Raw genomic sequence first — 20,328 nt, 5'->3', positions numbered from 1 at the left:
CATTGTCTTCATGTCATTCTTCTCTCAGGCTTCAAGACAGCTGTTCACCACCTTCTCAGGTCACCTCCCCCCCATCCATAACTATGATCTTTTCTACCTCCCATTAGCCTTCCCCAAACCCACCTCTTTCCGAATTTCCAGCTTTTCCTTCCACTTCCGTGATTGGGAGTTTGCGGCTGTATCCATCTTATTCACCCCGTGCCCTCCCCTTATCGTCATTCTTCCCCACATCCCTTATTTCTCAAGTCTCCCTTTATTTTGTTGAACCCTGCTGTTGGTGTGGCCCCCTTCCCCCTCTCTTTTTACTTTTACATCAAGATCTGTCCTGTGTTCCAGCTCCTCCATGACCCTCGACACTGTGAACAAAAAAGCCTTCTGTTGGCTTAACAGTTAAGGTGGCTGGCTTAAGATGTTAGGGTCTCGAGTTTGAGCCACTGTCGTGCTGTTAAATAACACCAGGTGGGTTGACTGAGTCTGTCATCCTTCTGAGGTCAGCAAAATGAGTACCAGCTTACTGCGAACAGGGGGCACAGCTCGGGAGGAAACTACATTCTCCTCATGCTCAGTGCGTTGAGAGTAAAACTACTTCAGGTGCTCAAAATCCTGGTCAAGAAAGACGACATCTACCTGAGATTCGAAAACCAGTGGTTAAGCTTAAGCTATAAACCTGTAAAAAGAAACAAAAGCGAAACAGACAGTTTGATGATAAAATGATGCATGTTTATTTGCCAATATTCACATGGTGTATAGATGTTGTGTGCAATTTACTCTTGTCTAGTTACTCTTCATGAAAAGGAAAGGAGTGTTGTAGAGTGCAATAGTGCCATCTTATGTACATGTTGAACAGTGCTGATTGTAATGAATTAACAGTTGTGAATGTAAGTCATAAAGACACCACACTCATGTCACATCTTCAACATTGGATTCAAGGCAATCCACCTTGGCTGTCTAATTTGGACTTGGACCTGTGAGATGCTATTTGTTGTACGCAATAATAATTATAATAATAATAATAATAATAAGGTGACATCAAAAGCTCAGAGCAGCTTTTTGAAGATCAAAACAGACAGGCAAAGATGGATAAGTTTCCACATAGTAGATAACAATCGCATCCCTTAATTCATCTACTACATCAGATAAATTTAAAGTCATTACATAGGTGTCAGTATTAAAAGTACCGTATTTGGGTGGGGGGAAGAATGTATATGAAATTGCATCGTCGCATACTGAAACCCAGCATGGATTTGATCTTCCATCGCACCGTAAAATATCTTCAAATAATGATGGACAGAAAATAAGTCATCACAGCAGCTCGCGACTGCTCAACTCTGTCGGGAATCCCTCAAGCACCAAGCCTGTAATTGTCATTTTGTGATGGAGACTTCTCTATGGGCAGTACACTTTTCCAGACGAATGCCCGATGGTCATCGTGCTCTTTCGGTCTGTTGTTTCACCCAGGAAGGCAATTGTAAGAAAGGCAGGTTCAGCTATGCTTGGCTGTGGCTGTTTGGTGCAATATTTGAATCGCCGTGCGATTCCGTCAGGCTGGACCTTTGGCTTTGTTGGGTGTGTCTTACACGGTCAAGTTCAGCAAAGGAAGTGGTGGCAGATCCGCGGCATGCTGGCTGTGCCTGTAGACAAAATGTCAGCATTTGCGTGTGTTGTTCATTTTCAAACAGTCACCAGCAAGTCAATAAACCATTTGTCATCAAAAAGGTCGGAAACACAAAAACCTTGGATTTGATATCTCGGCCATGTGTTCATGATTCATAAGACTTATATGTTATCGTTATCTCCTGTCTCCCCACCCCCAACGCTTATATTTTGTCATCCTCCATTTATCTACTGAAAACTTTTCAAAAAATGAAAAATAATTTACAATTAGAAAATTAAATTAACCCCCCCCCCAAACAAACCCCAACTCATTCTGCTCTCTTAATCATTCCTTCACTCATACATTAGCATCCTTTTGCGACGCGTAACTTTTTTATTTTTTTTCCCACCATCTCATTTCATCCATGCCTGGTGTTGGCTTAATGGTTAGGGTGGTGGGCTTGGGATCCCTGGGTCCCGAGTTCAAATCCCACCCGGCTGTTGAATTAATAACATGTGAGGTCGACTCTGCCTGTCATCCTGAGGTCGGAAAAATGAGTGCCAGCATGCTGGTATACTGTGTCGGAGTGGCGACCTGTCCAGGATTGTGCCCAAGAGCTAAGGAGACTGCTTTATCAGCACCAACGCTCTGCAGAGTATGGTCCCAATGGATGGATGGATTTCATCCCAGGATCATTTATACCCCCATTACCCCTACTTAACCCATCCCTCCTACTTGCAGGTTACTCCTCTTTCTCTCTATTCATTCATTCCCTTGCTTGGATCCAACAGTGGCCTTACAGTCTCATTGTCAGAACTTTGCCCGTCACTTCTTCCACGACCTTAGGTCTTGTACATAAAAAATAAGTAAACCCAAAGTGTTGCACCATCAGTATACAATTTTACAAGGGTTAACAATCCCAAATCCATTCTGTCATTCTGAAATGAAAATTCCCAAAGCTCATGACTACTCTCCTGGAAACACTGATTATGTTAAACGCTTCTTCAAACGATGATCTAATGTTTACCTGTGACTCGTGAGGCTTCCAACCAATGGCGTGCAGCACGTGAAAGGTGGCTGGGATGCCATTTTCCCCACCATACAATTCTGTTCATAGAAGGTTATGAAAGGGAAGACATGAAGTTGTGTGTGAGGGTTAATGAGGGATTTGAACTTTATTTATGCTGTGATAATACCGCTTGCAATTCTGATGCAGGCTCAGTGAGGTGGGCTGCCGCATACCTTGGTATATAGCTGCGGCGGCAGTAAGCGTATCCCGGTGCAGTAGTAGTCTGCGTTGCCAGGCACAGTTACTTTCTCCCATTCCTGACAAATCATGATTGACAGAGAAAATCTTGTTGCAGTGAAGTTAACAATATCTTTGCCTGATCAATGTGAAAAGCTCAGGTGCATTAGAGTTACTGATAACAAATGAAGTCAGCAATTTGTCCCATTTGCAAATACTTTCAATTTTTTTTGTATACATCATCAAGGATTGTGGAAGAGCAGATCAGGATGCAACAGGATAAAAGGAACAGAAGTGAGAGGGGGAAAACACTAACAACAGAGTTGAAGACCAAGACAGAGGCAGACTTGGACAAATAATGGGTGAGGGGAGGAATGGGGGGCAAGAGACGATGCGTCGGGTGGACGAGATGGCGACAGGCAGCAACTCTCAGGAGGGAAAACTGGAAATTTGGAAGGAGCAGGGATTGGGGTGGGGTGAAGGGGGGGGGGTAACGAGGGTAGAAAAGATCATGGTTTTGGATTGGGGATGATCTGAGATGGTGGTGAGTAATTGTCTTGAAGACCTGGAGGGAAGAATGACATTGAAGAGACAATAGCCCTCTTACTTTTGATCGACTGCAAATCAGTGGAGCAAACTTGACCACCATAATGAACTTGCAGCTAATAGAATTATTTCTGCACCTTCTGTGTATGCTGTAACCATTCCACTTCAGAGACTACCGAAATGGGCTTCCTTTACTCATCTCAACCCACCTTGCAGATCATCCAGTAGATGGTAGATACTTGGATAACCGACTACAATCTCATCAGAGTCCTGTAAGCATAGTAATATCAATGATTATGCGAAAGCACAGACAGGAGTCATACATGTGTGCATGATCACGAAGCAAAGGGTTAAAGTTGGTGGAACTGGGTTAAAGAGGAGGTGGGTATAAAATTATGATGCACATCAATATGAAGGTTTGTATGGAACAACATGAAAAAGTAATGAGAAAACTGTCTCAAAGACACTGCCTTGATATCAATCTCAAAATTAGGGTACTACTACATTGCAATCATTATAACTGGTGTGCAAGTACAGTAGTTTATCTTCACCACAGTGAGCAAGTTGAAGCCAATGCGAGCAAGCAGGTCACCAACATCAGTGAGAGAAGTGAAGGGAGAAATGTGGGGAGAGATTCCCCCTTCACGCTCCTGTTCAGCTAACTGAAGGGAGCAACGAAGTTCATACAACGTGTCTGCGCCCAGCATTGCCAACACAAATGCACCATCAGGTCTCAGAACACGCAGTACCTGGAGAAAGAAGAGGAAGAAAGTTGGGGATGACTTTTCAAAAAAAAGGTAACTAAAGAGTTCACAGAACACTTTACCCCACGCAGTCTTGTGAAACAAGGACATGGGCAGGGTGTGTGAGCGGAAGATTTGATTGGTCGTGATGGTGTAAAAGTGCTGTCATGTTTTGTCCATGTACCGCTAAACCTTGGTTTTTCAAACCCGGGGGCGCGACCCCAAGTGGGGTCGCGAGCGTCCGCTTGCAGCGAAAAAAAATTGTCTATTTTCGATCGGTGTTCGCTTTTACGGGATGTAATATAAACGGTTCGTTCAAAGTATGAGAACCGGCGCAACATGACGCTTGGAATGGGATCCAGCTGATGCGTGGGCTCGCTGAAGGGTGGTTCATTTTGGCGGGAAATTAGTGGTTTGATCCACGGCCTCTCAGACTCAGACTATCATTAACGTCTATTCATGTCTCCACATACGACTCGAGACCTTATTTGTGATGGCAGCACCGGCCTCCAGCAAATCTCAAGGATGTTCTTACCAGGATAAATTTCTGGACCTTGGATTTTACTACGTGGTGGATAAAGGTGGGGCACAGAGGCCTCGGTGTGTGATTTGTTTCGAAGTGCTTTCTACGGTCTATGAAACAAAATAAGTTGCAGAGGCATTTGACTACAAAACATGCACCTTATCAGGATAAGGAGAGAGAGCGTTCTTTGAGAGGAAACTTCTTGCACTCAAGAATACGCGTCTTGACAGAGAGGGTACATGCCATCAGACAAATTCTCGGGTATTAGAGGCCTCGTATCGAGTGTCGCTCCATGTTGCCAAGACTAAAAAGCCTCACTCCATTGCGGAAGAACTCGTGCTGCCATGTGCAAAGGACATGGTATCTCTGATGGTTGGGGAGGAAGCGGCGAAGAAACTGGCAGTTATACCCCTCTCTGACAACACCATCCAACGCAGAATTGAAGATACGAGTCTGGACGTAACAGCTCAGGTCGTACAGAAGATCAAGGAATCGCCGTGGCACGCCATACAGTTGGACGAGTCCACTGATATCGCATCGTACGCGCAACTCATCATCTGGGTCCACTTCATCAAGGCTGATAACTTTGTCGATGAGCCTCTGCTCATCAAACCATTGGAGGCCACCACCAAAGGCGAGGACATTTTTGGAAAAGTGGAGCAGTTTTATCGTGACCATGATCTGGACTTCGGAAAGTTGCTCGGTTCTACAACAGACTGCGTGCCAGCAATGTTGGGAGTGCGTTCTGGATTCAAGGCAAAATTGCTTGAGGTGGCTCCTCAGACCTCCATGGTACACTGCATGATTCACCGAGAAGCGCTCGCCTCTCGTACTTTGCCAGAAACCTTGCAGAGCGTGCTCTCAGAAGTTGTAAAAATGGTGAATCACATCAAATCGAGCGCCCTCAACACTAGGTTATTCAGGCTATTCTGCCAGGAGATGGACGCCGACCATAATAATTTACTATTCTACACTCAAGTCAGATGGTTATCTCGAGGAAACCTTCTTCTGCGCGTTTACGAGCTCAAAGATGAACTGAAGGAGTTCCTACGCACACAAGGGAAAACGGCATGGGTAGCGTTGCTTGAGTCGGACTCTTAGCTGTCAGAACTGTGCTATCTCGTTGACATTTTTGAACGTCTCAATGTCCTCAACCGCTCCCTCCAAGGCAAAGACACCAACCTCATGATTTTTCACGACAAAATGAGCGGATTTCTGGCGACTCTAAAATTACTGGCAGACAAAGCAGCTGTTAAGCGCTTCAGCCTTTTCCCCCGTCTGGTGGAGCATCTAACGACCTGCCAGTACGATGATACTGAGCTCGACAGTCTTTCTGGGGAGATAGCACGTCACCTTCGGTCGCTCATTGAACAGTTCGAGCACTATTTCCCTGAGCTGGATGTGCAGTCCTTTTCTGTGGTTCGGGACCCTTTCACGGCTCCACTGGACTCAATTGCTGATGAAGATGATACAGCACAGGAAGAGCTTGTACAGCTCCAGCAGGATTCAGGAGCGCAGGCTCTTGCGCGGACGAATTCGTTGTCGACATTCTGGTGCAAAATGCTGCCGTCGTACCCTACCCTGTCACGGCGCGCCATTAAGGTTCTCATGCCATATCCTTCATCATACTTTTGTGAGCAGTCGTTCTCCACCATGGTGGTGATTAAAACAAAGTACAGAAATCGCCTAGAAATGGAGCATGATATGATCCTGGTATTGTCATCTACTTCTCCACGAATTGAGAAGTTGGTTTCTGAAAAACAGGCTCATCCTTCTCACTGATATATCTAAATGTCATTCGGACTAAACTTCTGAAACATTCAACTGTACTATTTGGATACTGTTGGCTATTCTCCGTTTACTCGTCTATGAAAACATGACGATGGTGAATAAAGTAAACAGTAAATGTTCTTGTTATATGAAATCTTATCTTGTATATTATGAATTGGGTTTTGAATCTTTTGGGTCGCACGATATAGAGAGGTTCTGAAATTGGGTCGCCACTAAAAAAAGTTTGAAAACCACTGCGCTAAACGGACGGGTTTTGAAAGTGTCAAAAAGGCAATTTGTGTTCTAGTGTTCAAGCATATGATTCAAATGAAACAAAATGAAGATATAAGGGAAAAGAAAATTCAGAAGTTTACCGCCATTGATGCAGCACCTTTACACCACCTTATTTAACACGACGCATTGGTTCTTCATACTTGTTGTTTCGTGTCCTTTAAAAACAGTACGTTTCCTGTTTGGAATGTTTTTCAACTTTGTTTGACTGCCAGACAGGCAGATAGAGGAAATAATTATCTCACTTCTCTTTGCACATGCACAATTAGGACAAATTCAGAAGCAAAGTACTTCCAAGATTCATGTTCCCGATTCTTGTTCAAAGCATAACATTCAAATGAAATAGAGTTATTCCTCGAACATAAACTGAGGTTTGTTGACAGACAGACAGACAGACATGAACCAATTGCTTATTTCAAGATATCCGGTTATCGTTTCATGTGTACGAGGTAAATATATGGCAAAGGAAGCAAATTTGGTATGTGCCAAAAACAATCAAGGAAGGAGGGAAGGAAATTAAGAAAGCTATGTATCGAACAAGCACGAGGAGAACATTGCAAAGAGCGAGGGAAAGAGTCGGACATAATGAAGTGTTAGGACAAAATATTTATGCATGAGCATACTTACAAAAGGTATCGGACCTACATTATATACATTACATACACGTTGGCAGGGAGGTAATTTGATTTTTTTTTTTAACGAGAAATGCACTCTTCGACGTCGCCACACATATGCCTCTGCCCATATTATTACATCACATAGCTGCCAAAGCATGTGACCAATGTCATCTATTTCCCCCCCCCCCCCCCCCAATACAATTTAGCCCAAGATGGCCCTCAAACATTTTCATACTGATCGGATAAAGCATCTGACATGTACAATTAAGATGTCATAACAAAGCCACCTATGACATAATAAAAAAAATATATCACACTTATTTCCAATGAGGAGTACTTGACATGTGCCAAGTTTCAATTTTTTCCATGGAGTGGTTTCACAGATATACAAGTCCAAAGTTTAGCCTTTTTTCCAACATGATACACCACATGACCTATGACATCATAATTATCATTAAAATAGTCCACAGGAGTAGTCACACTGATGGTGAAAATTTTCTGTCAATCAGATAAGCGGTTGCAGAGCAAACAGAGAAAATTAGAACGGACGTACAACCAAAAAAACATAACGCCTCCGGCGACTTCGTCATTGGAGGCATTAAAAAAAAAACTTTGAGTGAAGGAAAATAATGGGGGAAGATTGGGAAGAGGAAGGAGTAAGCGGGAGGGCGAATTTTGAAGTAGTGTATGGGGAAATAAATTAAAAATTCTCACAGGATATTAATGTCCCCCAATGTGAAATATCGAATCCTCATCAAACTTTATGAACAGAGAAAAATTGAAAAGACTAATTTGGATCTCTTCTAACAATATGTGGAAATTGATTTTTGAGAGAGCACAATGAAAAAAGGGAGAGCACAGCAGAATGGAAAATGGCAAAAATAAAACACAGGAGAAAAATAGGACCACTGGACCTGTCCTAATGTTGTAACCCAAATTATATAATAAAATAAATAATAATAAAAAACCGGTCAAGGAAGAACCAATGAACTTGGTAGCATCCTGAGTTTTTTTTTCATGGAGCGGTTTCAGGTTAAAAAAAAAAAAAAAGATTTACCCACCTCTGAAAAGGCCTTCGGTAGGTCGTTGATCCAATGGAACCTGATCATACAAGGATGACACATTGCAGCAATATTAGCAAAACAACTTTTGTTTTGGTTTCTTGCAACCAACAAATCAACAATGTACTGGTCCCCGAAAAGCTTCAATAACCACAATAGGCATTGTCTCCACATGGAAAGATAAAGTAATACAAGCCTCGAGTGTTCAGCTGTTTACATTAGCCAACTTTGGGGCAGGAGGAAAAAAAAAAAACTCATAGGTATCCCAATACAAAAATAAAATTAATGCCGCATCCTTTATTTTGGGTGGGACATTTGTTCAGAATTATGCGACGATGGTTTATAAGTTGGTAGGTGAATGGCATACGCAAGGCTGCTGACCACGAGGTGAAAAGCATCATCTGCAAACGGGAGATTCTCTTCATCAGCCAGGACACGCAAACTGTGAACATCCGTCGGCAAAGGATTATGCTGGAAGAAAAAGGTGACATCAAATTGAGGTTAAAAAAAAATAAATTCTTTCGAGAAGGTGATGGCAAGAGGATTGGAAAATACACAAAAATTGCAAATGAAATACCTTGCAATAAAATCACAGAAAATGGGAAAACAAAAGCAACTCGAATGGCACTTGGGAGAGCGCATACCTCTGCCATGCAATGCCCGATCCAGTAGAACATATCGGGCCCATTAATGTTTTGAAATATCATGTGATACATCGTTTTTAGCTCCATCTCTCAATGGTGAAGAATCACTTGAATTTTTGTTTTAATCCTCATATCTGCATCTGGATTCGGATCTTCACCAAAATCGAATATTTTCGTCCTTGTCATACACCCAACATATCCACCAAGTTTTGTCCGAATCCATCTACAACTTTTTCAGATAACGTGATATGTATCCTTTTAGCCCCATTTCTCAATGGTGAAGAATCACTTTAAAAATTATCAGATCCGGATTCCGATCTTCACCAAAATTGAATCAATTCTTCCATTTTCATAAACCCAACATGTCTACCAAGTTTCGTCCGAATCCGTTCACAACTTTTTGAGATATCCTGCACACAAACAAACAGACAGACAGACAGACAGACAGGGGTGAAAACATAACCTCCTTCACCTTTGGTGGCGGAGGTAAACTGGAACAGCTCTTCATAGAGTGCATACCCCTGCCAGGCTGAACAATTTGCATTTGTATTACGGTGCATCAAATGCCACCTTTTTTGCGAAAGTTTGAAAAACATAACGGCGATAGGACAGCTGTGTTCGAATACATGAAAAAAAACATTTCTCATTTTTTTTCAGAATTTTCGGTCTTCATCTTGGGGGTCCACATCGGGGTCAAAGTTCAGGCACGCAGCTCCTGCACATTTTTCAGAATAAGTGTTATTTTTCACTGTATAGTGATCACAACTTGCGTCTGGTGGTGAAATAATTCTGACATATCAATGTACTGCTCCTTTGGTGATGTTCCAGTGATATAGAGCCAATCAAATTTTCCAGGAAACTGTGCCAACAAATTACAAGCCAACGGTGTTACAAACATCACCAAAGGAGCAGTACATTGATATGTCAGAATTATTTCACCACCAGACACAAGTTTTGATCACTATACAGTGAAAAATAACACTTATTCTGAAAAATGCGCAGGAGCTGCGTGCCTGAACTTTGACCCCGATGTGGACCCCCAAGATGATGACCGAAAATTCTGAAAAAAAAAAGAGAAATGTTTTTTCATGTATTCGAACACATCTGTCCTATCGCCATTATGTTTTTCAAACTTTCGCAAAAAAGGGGGCATTTGATGCACCCTAATTTGTATCCCATTGATAGGCCGGATCTGAACCAAAATCGAATTGGCTTGTTCCTGTCATCTCCCCAACACATCCACAACTTTTTAAAATATCATACTATACCTTTATATCGTTTTGATCCCACCTCTCAATGATGAAGAATCACTTAAAAAAAATTATCGGATCCGAATGCGGATCTTCAGCGAAATTTAATCAATTCCTCCTCGTCACACATCTAACCTGTCCACACAGTTTCGGCCGAATCCTTCAATAACTTTTTTTAAGATATCTTGCTCGCAGACAAACAACCAGACAAACAGAGGTGAATATACAACCTCCATCCACCTTGCAGAGGTAATTATTAATGTCATGAATCCCTACCAGGCATGCCGGAGCTATATCTGTCTTGATCATCAGCTTCACTGTTTCCTGTAAGCAGAATCAACGATGACACAGAAACACTTTACGTGCCAATAAAATAGACACACAATGGAGAAAGATTCAACTACAGAATGTGAAATGCTGATCGAAACACGTCAGTAAATTATTAATCGTACAGAATTTACTGTATTTAATAAATACAGTACATCACTTGTATAGATTTCTTCAAAAGACAATGCAATGGGTAATCAACTTTGTTTTACGAATAACATAGCGATGCGTTGAGTTACCATTTTGTCCTGAAAGTGACTGCTTTATGAGACCAACGTGACATAATGTTATTGTCCAGGAAAAACGGTTTGCACCCTGGTTATCAATCTTGGATATTTTTGAGCAGTACCTTGGTAATGTGTTCTGATACATAACCCCTTCCTGCACCTACATCCAGAGCAACAGGGAATGACCTGCAAAGGAAAAATCCCATTAAAAAAAAATGTCAGTGAATGTGCATTAAATGTAAGCAAAAGTTTTCACAGTGAACATGCTGCTAATTATTTTCATGAAATACCGTTACATACATTAGAATCACTGGTGATAACGTGGAGGATGCATTTTGTTTGAGTATGCTTCAGATTTGACAATTTTGTATACCCTCGCCAGAGAAGCGGATATTGAATTTGGGTCCGTTTGTCTGTCTGTCTGTCTGTCTGTGTCTGTCCTCACATAACACGAATATGTCTTAAGTACGTCTACTAATTACATACTATCAAAACGCAAGTATGTCTATTAATTACGTACCCTTGGAATGTGAGTATGTCTATTAATTATGTACTGTTGAAATGTGAGGAGCCATCCATCCATTGGGACCATACTCTGTGCAGAGTGTTGGTGCTGTCTAAACAGTCTCCTTGGCTATTGGGCACAATCCTGGACGGGTCGCCACTTCGACGCAGGATACCAACAAGCTGGTACTCATTTTTGCCGACCTCGGAAGGATGACAGGCTGAGTCAACCCCACCTGATATTAGTTCGACAGCCAGCGGCATTTGAACGCAGGACCCACGGATCCCAAGCCTACCACTTTAGCCATGAAGCCAAGACCAGGCATAAATGTGAGAATTTCTATAAATTATGTATCATTGGAGCATGAGTACATCTATTAAGTACTATTGGAACATGAGTAGGTCTATTAATTATGTACAACTTGAACATGAGTACATCTATTAATTATGTATTTGAACGTATAATAAAAGTATTGGAACATATCAATTATATAACAAATCAGCACAAAAACACCACAAAACAAGTCCTGGCGAGGGTCTGCAATCTCTCATTTCTCTTTCTTGTTTACATTTGGAACTATAAAACTTGGAACTCAATGTATAATCACAAAAAAACGATTCATACATAAACTTTAAGAGTTTAAGGTATAGCCGAACTTTAGACACACACTTGTCTCCTGAGAATGAAAGATTTTGGATGCCTTCAATGTATATTTTTTTAGAAGATGTGCACGACAGAAAAAGCCAGTGCAGGAGAGAATTCTTAATAGCCGAGGCCAAAATTTCTTATCCCCAAGGTGTTCAATAATATGGATGCCCTTGATAGTCAATACTGTACTGTTCAATCAATGTATGACTTTCAAAATGATATAATCCTCCCGAGAATGCTCTGTGTGCGCCAATCTGGCTCGGCGGCAAAGGACCGCGGAATTGCGGTGCAGCAGCAGGTATACGTGTGGATTCATTGAATCCAACCAGGCCAGCAACGCAGCCCTTGAACAAGTCGACGTCGGCTCAGCCTTCGAAAACTCGGCCCGATTAGTATTACAAGTTCAATAAGATAAACACTTGGTCTACGAGCTGATTGAAGACCATTTATAGCAGACCATCTTCATACTCTAGTAGTCTAGTCGAAATACCCACCACCAGCATAAGTGATGGGCATAACCCAGGTGATGGCTAAAAAGGCTAATTCTGACTTCAGTATGAACAACATGCTACTTCTCTCTTTGTCTTGCATGCCACTTCCTGTCCCTGCTTTTAGTCATCCTTCTGACAGGTGGCGATGTGGAAACCAACCCATGGGCCAAGGCCTCCAAAATTTCCATGTGGCGCATGTAATAGGGCCTGCACTAATTTTAAAGGAGCTAAGGCAAGTAGACTATGTGAATCATGTGACGCATGGTACCATGCAGATTGTGTTAGCATAGACAGCATCCTCTTGTCTAACCTGGGGAGAAGTGATTATCCCTGGGAGTACCCTAACTGTGGCTTACCAAATCCATCATCTAGCCTATATGACACAGTCATCATGGACAGCGATACCTTCAATTCTACTCGAACTTCAAGCAGAGGCTCCACAAGTACTGATCCCCCAGGTTCACCACTAGCCTCGTCATCGCCATCTCAACTACGTCCACGAGTTAGTGCCTCAAACTTGCGCACCCTGGTCATCAACTTCCAGAGCATTTATTCTAAACGGGAGGAGTTCTGGAGCTTAATTGAAGCAACCAAACCCAACATCATCATGGGATGCGAGACGTGGTTGAAGCCACGTATATAATCTCGATAGAAAGGACAGAGATTTCCACAGAGGTGTCTTATTGGGTATTACTACCGGTCTTAACAGTCAACAGATACCAACCGACACTGAATCTGAGTTCATAGTAATTAAAGTGATCAATGGTAACCACAATATTATAATTCCCTCCATGTATCGACCACCTAGTAGTGACCTAAGCTACATGGATAACTTTAACCAAGCCATTAAGGATGCGTCACTCAAACCCACGTACAGATGTATGGATTGGCAAAGACATTAATTTACCCGACATCATCTGGGAGACAGAGCAGATTATCTCGCACCAATCTTGGCAGAACATCAGTGACTCCTACCTGCAAACTTTGGCTTGGTTGGGACTTGAGCAGATTGTAAACTTTCCCATAAGCAGAGATAATATCTTGGATATTATCACAACTAATCCCTCTTCCCTGGTCAAACAATGTGTCGGCATGCCTGGCCTGAGTGATCATGATGCGTTCTTGGAGATGAGTGTCCGACCACCTCGCCATAAAATTTTTTTCTTTGGAAATAAGTCAATTGGTGAACATTCGGTCTGATGCCAAAGCATGGGCAGATCAATTTGTTGACCATTACTCTACCTTAACACCGGTGGAGGTTCTGGCTACTGAAATGCAGGCTGCCCTGGAAAAAAAAATCGTTGAAGATAACGTACGCCCCAAATCCAGGTCATCCAGATTCAGTCAATGTTAGTTTGACACAACAATTAAACGCATGTGCCGTAAGAAAACCCGCGCCTACAAGAAGGCTTGGCATCACAACATCAAGAAGGAAATTCAGAAGATCTGTCGCTAGACCGATAACAAATACTTGTGTGACATCATCAGTCGTGACCCAGATAGCAATAATAAGTTGGGAGCGTTGGTGAAATCTAAATGCTGTGATCAAATGGGAGTTGCGGCGCTGAAGGAAGGAAATATTCTTCACTGCAATCCCAAGCATAAAGCTAACAATCTTGAACAAGCAGTTCTCTTCAGTATTTACTGATGACCGAGGTTCATCACCACCTAATCTCGGCCCCAGCCTTCATCCAACCACGGATGGCATCACTGTTGGCTGCGAAGGAGAAACCAAGCTTCTCGAATACCTTAAACCACACAAAGCATCTTTGACATCAAGCATCTGACGGTATCTTTGCGAAACTGCTGAAGGAAATGGTTGAAGAAGTCTCACCTGCAGTCACCTTACTCTTCCATGCATCCCTAAATCAGGGCAGTGTACCATCTTCTTGGAAGAAAGCAACCATCATCCCTATCTTCAGGAAGGGCTGCCGATCATCTGCTTCAAATCATTGGCCTATCTCACTGACAACAGTCCTTTGCGAGTTGTGCGAGCATGTCGTACATCGTGCCATCATGCATCATCTTATCGACCGTCAGACACCAAGAGACGCACAGCATGGCTTTAGAAAACATAGATCTTGTGAAAAGCAATTGACCCTCACCATAGATGACCTTGCTAGAGGAATACAAGAGGAGAGACAAGTAGACTTAATCTTGCTGAACTTCGTGAAAGCCTTCGACAAGGTGTCCCACCGAAGACTTCTGTTGAAGTCGGAGTTCTATGGACTTCAAGGCTGCACTTTAGAGTGAATAAAAAAAAAATTCCTCCATGTCCGCACCCAGCAAGTCTTGATTGACGGTCAACTTAGCTCTGAAGCCCAAGTAACATCTGGAGTTCTTAAGGGTAGGGTGCTTACCCTGAGGTGTGTGCTCGGCCCGCTTCTTTATTAACGATCTACCAGATAGCATCTCAAGCTCCACGACCACATCTTTTCACAGACGACTGCATCGTATACTGGCACATTACGTCTGCCCAGGACTGCACTCATCTCCAGATGGATCTTGACATGTTACAGGATTGGGAGAGAAAGAGGTTGATGGAGTTTCACCCATCTAAATGCCAGGTCATTCACATCACCAACAAGCGGAAGCCCATCCTCCAATCTCACAACGTTCATGACCACACCCTTGAAGAGGTTAACTCAGCCAAATACCTTGGTGACCACATCGATTCAAAGCTGAATTTCAACACCCATGTGGATGCAACTGTCAAGAAAGCAAACTCCAGTAATGCCTTCCCCGAGTTTAAACTTCAGCCGATGCAACCGTAGAATTAAGAGGACCACTTTCACAACTTACGTCTGACCAATCGTGGAATATGCTGCAACAGCATGGGATCCTCACACTCAGCACAACATCAACAAGCTCGAGCTGGTCCAGCGTGGAGGTGCTCGGTATGTCACTGGTAACTACGGTCATACTAGCAGTGTCATGGTTATACTTGAAGAACTACAATGGCCCACCTTGGAGAGTAGACGATTCCAAAGCCGTCTTGCCTTGACGTACCGCATTCGCCATGACCTGGTGGACATCAGGTGGAGTGCATACCTCACTGAAGCATCCGTAAGTACCAGAGGACATGGATCCCACTTCATGATTCCGAGCTGCAGTACTCAGGTTTATGCCTCATCCTTATTCCCCCGCACTTGCAGGGACTGGAACCACCTAGAGAAAGACCCTGCTACTTCAGCCTCCCTCGACGCCTTCAAAACCACATTGCAGGAGCTAGCAAGATAAGATTACATCTGGCCTTTATTTTTACTCGCACGCGTATATATTTGCACAATTTGGTTGCATCGGCACTGTTCCTCGCCTGCGCACAACCGCAGTGTGGTAATCTTCACCCTGATGAAGAAGCACTTATATGGATGGAATGGAATGGAATTATCCAGAGGGTGATTGATTGTAGGGGAGTAGGGGGGGGGGAGGTGCAGTCAGTCAGAAAGACAGACAGACAGATACATTGAGTAAACTTACAAATGCAATTCTGACAACTCAACAAAAAAGCCTCACTGCAACAAAAAAAAAAACAAATATTTGTAACATGCGGTCGTCATCATCGTCGTCGTCTCCTTCCGTGTGCTTTTATACATTTTTATATTGCTTTGACAAATATTACTATATACAGTTTTTTGTGCACCTTCTGTATCCGTCATGCTTTATTGAAAACGCTTCCTGCTGCCATACCGTTGGAACCGCCACACTCAAGCTTCAGGTCTTGATTCTTCTTCTCCCTCAATCCCAGAAACATGGGCTTTTAAAACAGGCATGTTTATGGTTAACCGGACACCAATTTTGGTTCCAAGGAAATCGATTATCATCTTTCCAACCAAGTAAATCGATTAACAGCTTTATTGGTTCACGAGCAAGTGACCACTATATTCGTTATGGGTGTCTGTCTGTCTGTCCTGAGCATAGCTCCGTGGGTTTTGATCTGATCTTGATAAAATTAGGGTGCGAGGTTTGTATCATGATCTAGTTGTGTTTTCCGGAGAATGGGCGTGCTGCGCCCATTATGGGCGGACCCACGCCCAAAAAACACGTGTTTTTAGGGGGTAGCCGGTTTCAAGTTACATCTTCTCCGAGGGGCTTTGTCGAATCTGGCAGGGGTTTCGGTATTTGGTTAGCCCAATGGCACCTGCATAGCCCCACGGAGCTCGATTTTTCATTTTCGTCCCAAGGTCAAGGTCACAAGGTCACAAACTTAGAAAATCTCAAAAAAAATCAATAAATTGGGCATCGAGCTCCTAGGGTTTACAACTGTTTCGAATGAAAGTTGGTATGCAAGTCGTGCTCTTCGAGTACTACAACTTTCATCATTTACATTTTTCCCGATTCCCGCCAGTTTGCCCGTGGCGTCTCCTCGTGAACCATCGCCGTCTCCAGACTTGTGATGGTACCATTTTTATTATTATTTATGACAGCAGGAGCTATTTAGAACAAAGCACGAGGGACACACGGACTGACGCTTTTCCCTTCAGTCAAAGATCACCTCAACGAATCATGAACAAAAGAAACCGAAAGTTAAAAAAAATATTTCATGGGTGCAGTTAGTGGTTGTCAATTTGCGTGAACCAAGTTGTATTTTTTTGCGTAGGTGCTGCACACACCTGGAAATGTCCATTATCCTGTCTGCAACCATTTCACCGACCTGAGGGAAGTGGAGCACCAAGTCAACAATTATCACCATTAATAATGACTGGTGACAAATCATTACACACGTCACCATCCATAAATATACACCATACTGTATAAATGCGTAGATATCCAGGGTGACCCCTCAAAAAGTGGGGCCTGGGAAAGGTTTCATAACTTTCATAGTTTTCCTTCAATCGCTTTCATTTTTCAGGAGTCTTCTTCTTGCGCATGGCAGCTATCATTTCTTGGAAGCGCGACTTTGTCGCTGATGCAGTGCCCCTCTACCAGTACACACTGGAACTCATTTTGCCGACCTTGGAAGGATAACAGGCTGAGTCAACCCCCTGGTGTATTAATTCAGCGGCCAATGGGGCTTGAACTCAGGACCTGAGGATCCCAAGCCACCACCCTAACCACTGAGTCAACACCAGGCTCTTCAGGAGGAGTGAACTGAATTAAAGGACAGTGTATCCGCAAAAATTCTTGAATCTGTGACATTCACACACCATGTTGTGGACACCTGAATAAAAGCCATTTTCTCTAAAAAACAAAAAATATATACATATGTATATGGAGAAATTTGTTCTTACAGACAAGGTGCCTGTTCTATGCATATTTCGCAACAAGGAAAGCACGCAGCAAGTCTCAAATTCAAACGTTTGTGAAAAAAAATGTGGACAGCACGACAGTCTTGAATGTGAATTCACCAAACCAAAATCAGGAAGGTCACCCGAGAATCTCGCTGCCGTTGCTTACTCAGTCGCCTGGAGTCCCAAGAAATCTCTTCGGCACGAGTCAAGAGCTCTACATCGGCAAAGAAAGCTAGAGGAGGATCTTGATACCTGTGCATTCAAGTCATCAATAACTTCGCTCGACGTGTGGCCCTCTGCAATGAGCAAAATGGTGCCCACTGGGAGCATATGATCAAACATCGACGTCGTCAGTAATTTCATTGTAAAATTGTCAAATTTATTTGTAGACAACTGAAATTTTCAGTGATATCTTCACGATGGGGGAATAGTATTATCTGCAAATTTTGTAAAGTTTAATTGGTTAATATTAGAATTGTTCAACTTTTCCTCAAGTGGGCCCACTTTTTTTGGGAGTCACCCTGTATATCTCAAACAAATGCACATGAAGTTCTCAAATGCGAGCTTAATGCATTTCTCCACATTGTAGTCAGCAACACAAGACTATGCCTCTGCTAACCTTTCTCAAAAGTGAAAACCTATTGGTCCATCACTCGGTCCCCCTTCTCCCAAAGAAAACCACAACATGCTTCAGACGTGTTTGCAATCGGGGTCAGGTAAATATGGAATCGCCTTCAGGTAGCACTCTACCGTTGGGGCTTGCTTTTCATCGGTCGTCCGATTGTGACTCTGGCATCATGTGGTGGTGGTGCTCGTATGGCAGCTTAGCTGCTGGGGTAGCTATCATTTCTTGAAGCGGGACGGTGTCGCTGATGCAGTGCCCCTCTACCAGTACACACACTGGAACTGGTGATCTTTTCACTGACCTCGGAAGGATGACAGGCTGAGTCAACCCCCTGGTGTATTAATTCAGCGGCCGACGGGGCTTGAACTCAGGACCCTAGGATCCCAAGCCACCGCCCGAACCACTGAGCCAACACCAGGCTCACTGGCTTCGTCGAAACAAGGGAGGCAGTGCTGGCTGCTGGGGGCTCAAATGGTTCCGGACAAATGTTGGCAAAGCGGTCCAAATTCAACGATGTTCATCTCCTTCATCTTCTGCGAACAGTTCATCGTCACGGAACCATGCCAGCTCATTCTTCCTTTCACACAAAAAAGCCATTCTGAATGCTATGTTTTTCAAGCATCACATCCCTTATCGAAGGCGTTGCATGAAATGTATGTTCAGAATAGTTTTCAATATAATGCACCACATTTAAAAGTTGTGTAAATTTATAAACACAGACCAAGCTATGTGATGCCATCCATCCATCAATGCTCCATCTGTGAAATTAATTAATTAATTAAAAATCAATCTTTGCTGACATTTCAAATGTTGAAGCCATCTATTTATTACATACACAAAATGGCAGAATTTTTGACCACCCCCACCTCCCTTCCCTCATCCTCCCCTCCTTCCCCTCATCCTCACACGTAATAAATTGATGACGTCATAATTTTTTTTTAAACAGCATGGCTATGGTATATCTAGATCCAAGTAGATTTGAAAAGCTCGACATGTATTTATTACATACACAAAAATGGCAGAATTTTTGACCACCCCCACCTCCCTCCCATACGTAATAAATTGATGACACTGTAAAAAAAAATTTCATTTTTTTAAAACAGCATGGCTATGGTATATATAGATCCAAGTAGATTTGAAAAGCTCGACATCTATTTATTACATACATAAAATGGCAGAATTTTTGACCACCCCCACCTCTCTTGCCTCATCCTCCCATCCTTCCCCTCATCCTCATGCGTAATAAATTGATGACGTCATATATATATTTTTTAAACAGCATGGCTATGGTATATATAGATCCAAGTAGATTTGAAAAGCTCGACATCTATTTATTACATACACAAAATGGCAGAATTTTTGACCACCCCCACCTCCCTCTCCTCCTTCACCTCATTCTCATACGTAATAAATTGATGACATCGTAAAAAAAATTTTTTTTTTAAACAGCATGGCTATGGTATATCTAGATCCAAGTAGATTTGAAAAGCTCGACATCTATATCCAACAATGGATTTTTTAAATAATTACTTTGGTACCTTCCGCCGCAAGTAGTCGAAGTGTCGAGCATCATCCCTCTCTGCTGCCCATCGTTTTTGCCTCCGCTTCAGGGCCCGATCAAACACATCCATGACACCCGCACTGTTCAGACCTCGGCGAGATCGACAAAAGGTCGACACGAGAGTCGGACGAGAACACTGTAACGCTAAAAATAAGGCAGCCATTGAAGAGGAACGTGCTCGTGTACTATCGGATAGCAAAGATGAGCCGCCTACTGCCAGGAGTTTTGATGTACGTACATGTGGTATGAAAATAATTGTTGTTGTTGTTTTATGGTCAACACGTAAGGGACGACACAGAGGCACACACCGAAGGGAAACACGACAAAATATCATGTACTCGATAGACAGGGACGAAGGCTCTGAAATGGGAGCAAGTTTAATTCGGACACGGGCACAGCACAGCATCGGAACATGGACGGGTCACGTG

At 42.9% G+C, this 20,328-nt stretch overlaps 1 protein-coding gene across 2 annotated transcripts; it reads right to left on the bottom strand.

Moving 5' to 3' along the window:
* Positions 1–698: 698 nt before the first annotated feature.
* LOC147020607 (arginine-hydroxylase NDUFAF5, mitochondrial-like) lies at positions 699–20,328 on the bottom strand. 2 transcript variants are annotated; one of them, XM_085896092.1, is made up of 11 exons: positions 19,878–20,326; positions 17,097–17,137; positions 10,962–11,025; positions 10,562–10,609; positions 8,759–8,862; positions 8,392–8,431; positions 3,938–4,135; positions 3,596–3,656; positions 2,837–2,920; positions 2,622–2,701; positions 699–1,631 (listed from the first exon to the last, which is right to left on the bottom strand). In XM_085896092.1, exons 1-11 carry the CDS (start codon positions 20,304–20,306, stop codon positions 1,488–1,490), a joined length of 1,293 nt encoding a protein of 430 aa, XP_085752218.1. In that variant the 5' UTR covers positions 20,307–20,326; the 3' UTR covers positions 699–1,487. The 2 variants fall into 2 exon arrangements, with proteins under 2 accessions (XP_085752218.1, XP_085752219.1); XM_085896093.1 differs by lacking the exon at positions 3,938–4,135 and having other exon boundaries at positions 19,878–20,328.

Source organism: Eptatretus burgeri, chromosome 9 (genome assembly GCF_056783735.1).
Source record: "Eptatretus burgeri isolate ZD-2024b chromosome 9, Ebu_testis_v1, whole genome shotgun sequence".
NCBI lineage: Eukaryota > Metazoa > Chordata > Myxini > Myxiniformes > Myxinidae > Eptatretus > Eptatretus burgeri.
This window is presented reverse-complemented; position numbering and strand designations above follow the sequence as displayed.

Coding starts and splice junctions, on each gene's coding strand:
- LOC147020607 (XM_085896092.1), bottom strand. CDS start 20,306: ATGCTGTGCTGTGCCCGTGTCCGAATTAAACTTGCTCCCATTTCAGAG. Junction 11,026..17,096: donor AGGATAATGGACATTTCCAG/GTGTGTGCAGCA, acceptor TTTCCTTTGCAG/GTCATTCCCTGTTGCTCTGG. Junction 8,863..10,561: donor ATATAGCTCCGGCATGCCTG/GTAGGGATTCAT, acceptor TTTTTCTTCCAG/CATAATCCTTTGCCGACGGA.